General features: G+C 40.5%; 1 protein-coding gene across 2 annotated transcripts in view; it reads left to right on the forward strand.

Moving 5' to 3' along the window:
* Positions 1-12410, forward strand: part of LOC127413294 (beta-synuclein-like) — a 35235-nt gene that overhangs the window by 10761 nt on the left and 12064 nt on the right. For both annotated transcript variants that reach the window (XM_051650301.1, XM_051650302.1), the window contains 3 exons: positions 1205-1234; positions 4699-4817; positions 9237-9323. In XM_051650301.1, the coding sequence (XP_051506261.1) occupies positions 1205-1234; positions 4699-4817; positions 9237-9323 (236 nt within the window). The remainder of the gene's footprint in view (positions 1-1204; positions 1235-4698; positions 4818-9236; positions 9324-12410) is intronic.

Raw genomic sequence — 12410 nt, forward strand, 5'->3', positions numbered from 1 at the left:
CTCAGCTGACAAGCAATGAAAGTAGCTACGTGGTTAGCTATTTAGCTATGAGCTCGTTGTCACAGAGAGTAAAAGATGGACCAGCATTGCGTCTCACCAACCAGGTAACAACATAGCGTGAAATCAACACTGAACAGACACAATCCACCATTGTCTGCTGAGCTGCAAAAAGATGTTCTTATGTTTACCTTTCAATCTGCTACGTTACTGACGGCACTGGCAAACTATAGCTGGCTAACATAGCAAACAGGTGTGATAAACATGAGTGACATGGTTGTCAGGGACAGGGTTAATGTTATATTAGTTATATTGAAAAGGGAAAATGATGGGGTCATTGTTTATTAACTTTCCAGTATGTATTTCACAAACTAGTTAGCAACTTACAGAGAAGACACCGCTTAACTCCGCACTGCTTAACTCCGCCCTGTCTGCAGAGCCACCATCAGTTCAGAGTCAGCTCTGTAAACAATGGAGTCTGAACGCGGTCTGCTGGACAAACTACGTAATGACACCAATTCTAAAGCATTGTTTTCTGCATTATATGTTCTGAAAAAAGGTTTTCATATCTGCGCATATCGGTAAACATATATGCCGATACCGATATATTGGTGAAAGGCTAGTATCGGCTGATAATATCGGCCGACCGATATATCGGTCGGGCACTAGTTGCTATAACCAAATAAAGCAAATCTAATCATCCTTTTTAATCAAAAATTCTTCTTCTGGTACATTGTGCATGTGTTACCAAGACGTACTGCCTTCAAGAAGTAACTTTGTGGTTTGATGACTCAAGTATTGTAGATAAAAAACATCACTAGTAATGAATGAGCCATAGATGAATGACTCTAGTTAAAACATCTCCACTCTCTTTCAATCCTTCTTCTCTCTTCTAAGAAGCATACACAGACTGATAGTAGAATCCCATCCTAGTAGAAACTTGTGAGTTTTAATTCACTCATGCTGAGCGGTTACAGTGACAGGTCTGAGCTACGGTTTCTATTAGCTCTAATGATTTCTCAGTGAACCTTTAAATGAAGCTACTCAGGCCTTGTATTTCACATTGTCTTTACACTTACTCCCTGTCTGTATTATGTACCTGCTTACTGCTTTATCACAATTCCTTCAGAAGACTAATTTAGTGTGTGTTTCAGTATAGTCTTAAGCTGTGCAAATGATTTGTCTTTATTCTTTATTGTGCTTTCAGGCAACAAGACCAAAGACAGTGTTGCAAACGGTAAGGTGATTTTACAAAATGACTTCAGTCTTGTCTTGTAAATAATAAAATCGTCTCATTTAAAGTGTACAAAGGGCATGTGTGCATCCACAAAGTGGAACCGAGACAAATAGTTCTGAGCCTAGCTGATATTTCAGTAGGATATAAAAAAAAATAATAAAACTGTGTTGGACAGATGGAAAGCTAGAAAATGAATGGAGTGTATTCCTCTTGGATTAGCTCCTGTCCTTTCATCTCAACATCTCTAAACATTGTCACAATTATTACTCAGTTTTTTATCACTGTCCTTGAATTATGTGTAGACCCATGTAATGCATTGTAAGGAGCTTATTAATGCACTTTAATGCATTCACATTGCCTCATGAATAATTGTAACAAGAGTTCTGTTTATAGTTATACCTTTAAAGAGTGTAAGCATTAAACACATGATCATCACCCAAGTTCATGTGTAATATCATGTGTCATCATTTGCTAGGGTGACCAGATTCCTGCTTGTGGAAAACGGGACAGCCCCCTCCCAGCAAATATGAAATTGACGTATCCTTACCTAGGCGCAGATCAATGCGAAGTAGAGGGTGCATCCGCATCTGTAACTGTTGTCACCTTGTACTTTTCACTGGCAGCAATTTTTCTCAGTATGCGCATGTCTTTCAAGAGTTTATCGTAAAATGCATAGCAGTCCAAAATTAAGACGTATAAAAAGCATTGCCTTCATGAATGTTACACTGAGTCAAGATTTATCCGGTGTCCATGCTGCGTTCAATAATGAGAACACACGCTCCACAGATGCAGATGTCCCGGGCAGGCATAAAAACAATCTCCACGACCATGCTAAGACTCCGATGTTGATGGGGTTGCTCTCCAGCTCACGAAAAACATCTCTCCATCTCTCAGACACGGCCGTCTTGTTCACGTTCCACTCAGTGATACAACGAGTGACAATGTTTTTTGCGCAAGCCCACTCATCAAAGAGCGTAGTTTTGTCAATCAAACTGAGAGCGGGATTCTGGAGTAGAAGTGTTCGAGGCTGCTCTGAATGTCTTTCCACTCTGTGATGTCTCACAATAGGGCCCACTCAAGTTTTTCTGTGTTCTCCAATGAGCAGCTCCAATTTTGGAGGTAATCCACCGATGCTGAATAAAAGTTTTCTATTTTGCTGCTCTATTGATAGGGGATTGTGATTGGATAGCTTAATCCAATCATGTACTTCAAATAACATGGTGTTATTTATTGGTTTTACAAGCCGTATCCTTGGCTACCTTTGATTAGAATATTCACATGACTGAGAAAGCCACATAGGTGATAGAGAAATTTTAGGAGAGGGGAAATACGGGACAAAACACGATTTTTTCAGAATAAGTCAGGACACTAGAAAAAGTGCTTAAATACGGGACTGTCCCGGGAAAAACAGGATGTCTGGCCACCCTATTTGCTGTAATGTGAAACAGGAAAAATAGAAAATTCATAGAGCATATTTCTGCCGCTGCCCTGCTGTATCACGATCACAATACCAAATTCAGTAACATTGTACCTGAAGCCTGTATATACTGTATAATGCGTTATAAAGAAATTCTTAATGCACTTTAATGCATTCATAATGGCTTATAATTAGGCTTGGGATCAATGCTGTTTTTATGCATTTTCCGGATGATTATCTATATTTATCGTGATTTTTTATTTTTTTTTCCAGATATAAAAAGGCTGTTTGTTGCACATAGTCTGTCTTTTCAAATATATTTTACAAATATTTCTTAACACAACTTTGACAAAGTGTGAGTGGCAGGGAAAATGAAAAGGGGGTCGCACAACAGTCAAAATTAGAAACAATTATTTTCTATGAAGGTACACACACACTGCCAATGCTTAGCGTCAAAAAGTGCTACAGAGCGCAACTCGCATAGATTTCCATTCAATTCGACCCAAATAATTAAAGGACAAAGATTATTTACTCTAGCATCACTGGATGATATATTGTGTATATGTATCTTTTATATAGCCTATGCAATGTATTTTCAGTCACAAGTATGTCATTTTATGGTTTGACAGCTTGAATGAAAGACCTATTCAAGGCTACATACAGAGATATTGCATAAACGTCACCATTTCTAATCGTACAGTTTGTGTAGTTATACCAGTTTCATACACTAACCTGCAAACTCATCAACGTCACTTTGTTCATTTTGTTCAAATACCTTTGTAACTTTGGACTGCCATCAGCTGCACCTCATCAGCTCGTCCTGTGTTTGTGTGTGTAATACCTGTGACCGGCTTCAGTAAATGTTATATCACCCCCTTGTGGTCTCCCAACACTATTACGCCAGACTTTTAAACAGAGGCCAACTGAGTAAATTGGAAAGCATGCAAATTAGGCTTCTGATTTAAATGTCAGCTAATTTTAATATATAGATGCCTTAAATATATCGATAAAATAACTGATCTGCTGATCAATAATAATTATACCGATATTTTATGACTACGCTACTTATGATTCAATTTTCTTATAAATAAATAGTGTTGGGTAAGTTACTAAAAAAGAGTAATCCACTACAAATTACTAAATACTTATCTAAATTTGTAATTACTTCAATGATTAATTCATTGAAAAGTAATCACATTACTAATTACTTTTAAGTTACTTTCTAAAACACTAAATAATGTCTATTTTCTCCTTGTTCATGGTTGCACAACTTTCAGCTGTCACAGAAACGCAAACAGATGAACATTTGAACATATTTATTAACATTTTAATTGTATTACATATCAATAATATAATTTTTAGAAATATTTTTATACCAGGTAATGCACTTAAAAATAATTACTTTCATGAAAACTTAGTAACTATAATCTGATTGCAAGAATTTAAAATGTAATGTGTTACACTACTTTTTGTTGCCTAAAAGTAATTATATTACAGTAACTAATTATTTTGTTATCAAATTACACCCAACACTGGAAATACATTTAACCACATTTACAATACACTGAATAAAGTGGTAACTCGCAATTGTTACCTCAAGGATCTATTTCTAATTGATCTAATCATCCAAAAAATATATATATATACTTTTGTGGGTGTAACCTAAATTGTCAGGTAAATTTAGTCAGATCAAATAACATTTTTGACTCGAATAAAGCCAGTTAATTTAGTTACCACATGAATGCACTTCTTTTAGGTTACATCACAAAACATGTTTTACAAACACATGACATTGGACATTGATAATGTATTTTAATGCATCATGCTCTTTAAAGGTACAATAAATTGCAATGTATATTATAAGGCTATAAATGCATTATACTACAACAAGAATAGCTTAATAATGCATCGTATACAGTATATAAACTTCATGTAAAGCATGAAGTTCTTATTTCTTTTTTTTAAACATTGAATCCATGATTGATGTGTCTGTGTTGAAACTGGTTGTGTCAGTGTTTATAATGTGTCATGATTTATCTCTGGTAAGTGGCGGAGAGGACAAAGGAACAGGCCTCTCAGCTGGGTGGAGCTGTGATGTCTGGGGCAGGAAATATCGCCGCAGCCACTGGCCTGATGAAAAAGGACGAGTTCCCCAGTGACATGAACGTATGTCTTTTTATCTGAAAATAATCATTTTATTTGACTTTTTTCAAAGGCTTGTTAAAATCTCTGTAAAAAGTGACAACATGCATTTGTTACCTTAAGGAGGTATTTCTACCTGATCTGACTCTTATAAGTTATTTTGATGGTCTAACCAAACCAGGGTGAAAAAAATCTGACTTGACTTAAACAGATACCTGTAATTAAAAAGCACTTTTTAAAGTTCCCAGGCAGAACATTTACATTGAAGTTAAATCACATATAATGGAGGGCCGCTCATCCCGCATGGAATATTGTGTCTTAGTTTGTCTTTCTTTCTGCTAAGCCCCCCCCCCGTCTTTTTCTCTCTCTCACTCTCTGTACCTCTCTCTCTCGACCTTGCCCAAGGTCACATTTTGCACAGTACTTAAAAAGGCACTATGGGAGGAGAAGTCAGGCAGTCTTCAAATTTAGGCAGTTCTACCAAAAAGAATAGTTTGCCCAGAAATACAAATTCTATCATTTACCTATGCAACATGAAAATGATGAAGAATTTTTATTTTTGGGTGGACTATCCCTTTAAGATTGAGTTAGTACAGTATGACCAGTAGCTGTAATGGTAGTAGTGACAGATTTTCAGGTGTGGTCTTCCTCGGATTTTCTCCACCAGGCTTAAAAAGTAGTCCCTCGTGGCAACTCAATACTCTCATTAATCACACACACACACACACATATATATATATATATATATATATATATATATATATATATATATATATATATATATATATATATATATATATCAGCATATCAGCATAAGACGCTTGCAGCATATGTGCTTGCAGTGTTTACAGTTCTATGTATGAAGCCTGCTGTACATTGTAAGCTAAGAAACGTGACATCACTGTCATCAATTTGAAAGCTCTAGTCATTCAGTTAAGCTATCAGTGTGTGTAGATGGTCAGCTGGTGTGGAGTTTAGTGGTTTTGGAATATGTGACTAAACAGTGTGTGGGTGGTCAGTGCTAGTGTGTTGCTGCCTGCACTGTGTGATTTGTTTGTGTGTTTTTGTTTCAGAACATGGTCTATAGTCTGATTTCTATGTGGGTCGTTTCTATGAAGAAATTGTTTGTTCATGTTAAGCATGTCCCTATGACATACTATTAAGATTTTTTACAGAATACTGAATGTATTTAAAGGTTTAACTTTTTATTTAGCATTTTTGTTTTCATCTGAATATTAGATCTTTTGCTCTCCATTGATCACCACAACTTTGTTTATATAAAATTTTAAAAATCTAATTCAACCTAAATGTTGCCTATATTACATTTTAATATCATGTTTTCACTGTCTTATGTAGTGCTTTATATATACAGTATTATATATACTTTATATTAACATCCATAAATATTAAATATATATATGTCAAGGTGTGTGGTGCTGAGAGAAGGACCCAAATGCAGGAAGGCAGAATATGGCTTTTATTAAATAAACAAATAAAATACAAATCAAAACTCTCATGAGGGAGAGGAATAAACAACCAAAAACAAATAAACTAGACCAACCGAAACTGGAGACAGGAAACAGACCAGAACATGCTAATAGAGTTGCAACACAGCAAAACAATCCAACAAAGACAGAACAAAGGAGAGAATATATAGGAGCTGGTAACTGGAGACAGGTGCCGCTGCTGATGAGCTGGGTGGAGAAACAATCAGTTGTCCTGGCAACAGAGCTGACGTTCTCTACATGGCAGCTGCAAAACACAAAAGGGAGAGAGAGGGAAACACAGACACACACACCAACACATGGCAAGACAGACAGACAGGAGGGACTGTCCAGCCCAGACTGTGACAGTAACCCCCCATGGTGTCCAAACTGGGCAGGACAGGACAAGATGGAACAACCAAGGGTGGGGGCACTAGGAAGGTGGGCAGGGCACCCGGACAGACTGGGTGGACTCTTAGGGAGCCAGGATAGGTCAGGAGGATGGCCCAGGAAAAAGGACAGACGGGGTGGAAACTTTGGGAACTAGGATAGTTTTGGCGGATGACAAGGGAAACAGGACAGACTAGGTGAGGGAATGGGAACCGACAAGGGTGCAGACCCAGGGATGAGGAAGGGACCAGAAAGGAATATGGTGCAGGATGGAACTATAATGGGGCTTAGGTCAGGGAAAGTGGCTGGGCAAGTGGAAACTTCGGAGAGGATGAGGGTGGTAATGAGGGTGATAAAGGCAGGTAGATCCTGGGTGGTAACTGGGTAGTGGGAGATATCAGTGATGGCTGCTGGGCAGAGGGAAAGGTCTGTGCAGAGGGTAAGGTCAGACATGGCCACAGGACAGAGGGTGAGGTCAGACATGGCTGCAGGACAGAGGGTGAGGTCAGACATGGCCGCAGGACTGGGATCAGACTGGACGTGGGTGTCCGGTGGGCAGGGGTCAGACTGGAAGTGGGCAGCCACTGGGCACTGAACAGACTGAGCAACAGATTGGTAACTGATGTCTGATGGTGCTGGCTACTGGGCTGAGCAACAGACTGGTGGTATGTGTCTGATGAGTGCTGGCCACTGGACTGAGCAACAGACTGGTCGATGGGGGTGTGCTGGAATGGACACTCTTGGTGGGCTGCTCATAGTCAGGCGTGATCCAATTAACCCTATGGGACAGGTAGCTCACGAAACCCCCAAATGACAAACAAGAGGTGGGATATATTAGGCAGCATGTGAACAGTCAGTTCTTGAATTTCATGTGTTGGAAGCAGGAAAAATGGGCAAGTGTAAGGATCTGAGCGACTTTGACATGGGCCAAATTGTGATGGCTTGACGACTGGGTTAGAGCATCTCCAAAACGGCAGGTCTTTTGGGGTGTTCCCGGTATGCAGTGGTTTGTTCCTACCAAAGTGGTCCAAGGAAGGACTACCGATGAACTGGCAATAGAGTCATAGGCGCCCAAGGCTCATTGATGTGCGTGGGGAGCGAAAGCTAGCCCGTCTGGTCCGATCCCACAGAAGAGCAAATGTAGCACAAATTGCTGAAAAACTTAATGCTGGCCATGATAGAAAGGTGTCAGGACACGCAGCGCATCACAGCTTGCTGCGTATGGGGCTGTGTAGCCGCATACTGGTCAGAGTGCCCATGTTGACCCCTGTCCACCGCCGAAAGTGCCTACAATGAGCATGTGAGCATCAGAACTGGACCATATAGCAATGGAAGAAGGTGGTCTGGTCTGATGAATCATGTTTTCTTTTAGATCATGTGGACGGCCGGGTGCATGTGTGTGTCGTTAACCAGGGGAAGAGATGGCAACAGGATGCACTATGGGAAGAAGGCAGGCCGGCGGAGGCAGTGTGATGCTCTGGGCAATGTTCTGCTGGGAAACCTTGGGTCCTGGCATTCATGTGGATGTTACTTTGACACGTACCACCTACCTAAAGATTGTTGCAGACCACATACACCCCTTCATGGCAACGGTATTCTCTGATGGCATTGGCCTCTTTCAGCAGGATAATGCATTCTGCCACACTGCAAAAATTGTTCAGGAATGGTTTGAGGAACATGACAAAGAGTTCATGGTGTTGACTTGGCCTCCAAATTCCCCAGATCTCAATCTGATTGAGCATCTATTAGATGTGCTGGACCAACAAGTCCGATCCATGGAGGCCCCACCTCGCAACTTACAGGACTTGAAGGATCTGCTGCTAACGTCTTGGTGCCAGATACCACGGGACACCTTCAGAGGTCTTGTGGAGTCCATGCCTCGATGAGTCAGAGATGTTTTGGCGGCACGAGGGGGACCTACACAATATTAGGCAGGTGGTTTTAATGTTGTGGCTGATCAGTGTATATATAAACCATATATGCAATATATGCAAAGCATAGGGGCGCAATTGGTGTGCCCTCCTTAAAAAGATTAAATGTTCAGGCACAAATGACACAGTTTCTTAAAAATGTCCTATGTGGCTGTTTGTAGGGTTTTTAGTTTGATTGAAGGGTTGTGATATTACAATTATAGATCATTGAAATATGACCTAATTGACTCTGATAGCCCAGTTTAAAAATAAAACTTTCAGTGACCCAGAACTGTAAAGAAAATCTATGTAGGTAATGAGACTCTCTCTCTCTCTCTCTCTCTCTCTCTCTCTCTCTCTCTGTGGCATGACATAAAATGGAGGCTGATAATTTATATTTATAATGCACATATGAGAGTATAACGTGTAACAGAAGCGCACTAGCAGATGCATCACTAATATACTGTATAGACAGTAAACAGCACAACCAGACAGGTGCCAATATTTACCCTCTCCATGATAGTGCTGATCTAAATAATTGTGATGCTTTCAGTGCAATTCATGCCTAATTTTGTTTTATAGTGCTTATGCAGGTGGCAAAATGTTTCTACATTGTTGGTTTTTGAAAACAATATGTGCTTTCATTTGTGCATCCACAGCCTGAGTTTGGTCAGGAGGCCACTGAGGAGCAGATGGGAGAAGCTCTGATGGATCAAGAGGGACAAACATATGATGGAACTCAGCAGGTGAGATCATCACCGCTCACAGCAAACAGCGCTTTATGAAAGTGGTCAACCCATATGGGTTTTTAATGGTCAATGATAATTCTCGTATCAAGAGTGCAATGTAATACCGACAATATTGAAACAGAAAAAGAAATGTGCACAAAACTCCTGAATTGAAATTTGAAACAAATAAAAACACTTATTGCACACAATATTTGCTTAAAATTCATTACAAATTTGAAATAAAAAATTGGGGTAACACTTTCTATGAAGCCCATATGTACAATGTATTGTAAAGGCATTAAAAATGCATTATACTGCATTCATAATGTCTCAGAATACACATTATAATAAATTATTACTTCTCATAAATAATAACTACAGTTATAACACATTATAAGACTTCCCCTATTCATAGTTATACATTAGAGGTTAATGCATTATAACACAAGCGACATCCAATTTTAATGCAGCTGATGTTAATAAAGATAATCGTAAGTGCTGTATAGTGTAAACAGTCAAAAGGCTTTATGACGTGATCATATTATAAGTGGTCTTTACCTGCTTTAAGTAAAGTTACAAAAGCAATATTTTTTTTTAATAATCAGCCATAACATAAACGTGTAACATACAATACATAACAAGTCATACCTATAATGGAAGTTATTTATAAAATAAGTCTCCAAATAAGATGCACAAACATTAAAGTTTATTGAATAGTGTCCATTATAGAATCAGTTTTGATTTTTGAAGGAGATTGGTTACATGTGTGATCAACATACATATTTTTTTTATTCTGATATATTTTAACCTTATAGCTTTATAAGTGTTTTTTGCAATATCTCAAAATTGACATTGAATATGTGTTATTTTGTATTTTGTGTATGTGTAATGTATATAAATTCCAGCATGATTTGTAATGTCTTATAACCACTTAAAAATATCTTATGGGTGTTTATAAGAAGACAGTGCTTTTGTCACTTTACTTAAAGCATACCTATTATATATTTTAACTCTTCTGTTAATTGGCCAAGTAGACTTTTTTTGGCCAATGCCGAAATCCCAAAATGATCAAATTGATTAAATAAATAAGCCTAACAGTCACTATCTACGAGATACAAACACACACACACACACCCTCCACCCATTATTTTGTGACAGCACATGTCCAATATTACAACTCTATTATAACAATACTGTATTATACTATAAAACTAATACTATTAACGCTACCTTCAGGAGTTTAAAATATTCAACCCCCAAAAGTCAATCATTTGTGAAGCATCCTTTACCCTTAATAACATCAAATAAATGTTTCAGGTAAGTGTTCTCAGGCTTCAGACACCTCTCTATTGGAATTTTTACACATTTCTCATGAGCAAAAGCTTCCAGCTCATTGACATTCTATGGTTTCTGTGCTGCCACTTCTTCCTTGAAATCCTAACAAAGATTTTCAATGGGATTTTAATGATGGACTGAAAGGGCCCTTGAAGGACATTGCACAACCCATCCCTGAACCAGATTTAGACAACTTGGATGTATCCTTGGTGTTATTGTCTTGCTGGAAAGTCCAGTGATCACAGAGCATCCTGGTTACTTTTGTAACCTCCGTTCCCTGATGGAGGGAATGAGACGTTGTGTCGATGTAGTGACACTAGGGGTCACTCTTGGGAGCCCCAGACAATGGGAATTGGCAAGTGGAATTTGCATGCCACTCCCCCCGACATACGGGTATAAAAGGAACTGGCTCGCAACCACTCATTCAGGTTTTGTGCTGAGGAGCCGAGACAGGGTCTCGGCCATTACAGCGGGTAGTTCAGTGTTGTGGCAGGAGGGACATCCTGGACATCCATCAGGGAATGGAGGTTACAACAGTAACCAGGATGTTCCCTATCTGTCACTCACTCGACATTGTGTCAATGTAGTGACACTAGGGGTCCCTATATGAAACACCACAACTAGCTGAACTGTGTTACGTGAACTGGCAATGCAAGATGGGCAAACCATTGCGTGCCTCGTAGCCAGCGTACCTGACCATCACGTAACCTCCCCCAACACCCCTACAAGGATCGTACGGTCCCTCGCACCTCGTGCACAAGTCGACTGCCCAAAATGGGGACAGGCCATCCCAGCTGTGGCCTCTTCTCTTCTTCTTTTCTCCCCAAAGAAGAATGGAAATCGTTCAGCTAGGGGCCATAAGTGTCCGCGTCGGGGGGTATCCATTCCCAAGGGGAAGACACCGTGGAGACCACAGCCTGCCCAAAGGGGAGGCAATTGTGTGGAAATATGTCACATGGTCTTACTGAGTCTTGTCGGCAGTGTCGCATGTGGAGAAGTCCCCATGGTAGGTCCTACCTAGGGGATGGAGCTCTACATACACGGCGACCGGTGGCAGAGGGAAACTCTGCCCAAGGAAGACACGGATTTACCAACAGGGAAACCGTCTCACGGAAGATACATCACACAGTGTTACAAACAGGAAACCAGCGCATGTGGAGCACCTACCCCAGTACAGGGCCTAACAGCACATGTACTGGGCCAGCATCGAGTTTCTCTGCAAACTCGCCTGCCACAGGGCTAAGGAGGAAGAACATCCAGGGTCCACAACCTTGTGAACACTGCTGGGTGGTAAAAAGTGCACGTCTCCCCTCCAGGAGGGGAAAGGCGCTGTATGCCAGAGGTACACCCGGCCAGTTGTCCCGCAAACTTACCTGTTCGTACCTGACAACACACAGGACGAAATCGGCTCAACCCGGAGGTTGTAGAACCTCACGAAGGTATTGGCCGTTGCCCAGCCCGCTGCTCTGCAGACATCTGCTAAAGAGGCACCATTGGTCAGGGCCCAGGAGGCCACCACACTCCTGGTAGAGTGTGCTCGTAGCCACAAGGGGGGCGGCACGCCCTGGCGTGATATGCCAAAGTGATGGCGTCAATGACCCAGTGGGCGATCCTCTGTTTGGGGACAGCGCTCCCTTTCCGCTGTCCTCCGAAGCAGACAAAGAGCTGCTCAGAGCGTCTAAAGCTCTGTGTACAATCCAAATAGATGTGCAAAGCATGCACCGGACACAGCAACAACAAGTTGTCCTGCAAACTTACCTGTTCTTACCT

The sequence above is a fragment of the Myxocyprinus asiaticus genome, chromosome 22, assembly GCF_019703515.2.
Source record: "Myxocyprinus asiaticus isolate MX2 ecotype Aquarium Trade chromosome 22, UBuf_Myxa_2, whole genome shotgun sequence".
In the NCBI taxonomy this organism is placed as follows: Eukaryota; Metazoa; Chordata; class Actinopteri; order Cypriniformes; family Catostomidae; genus Myxocyprinus; species Myxocyprinus asiaticus.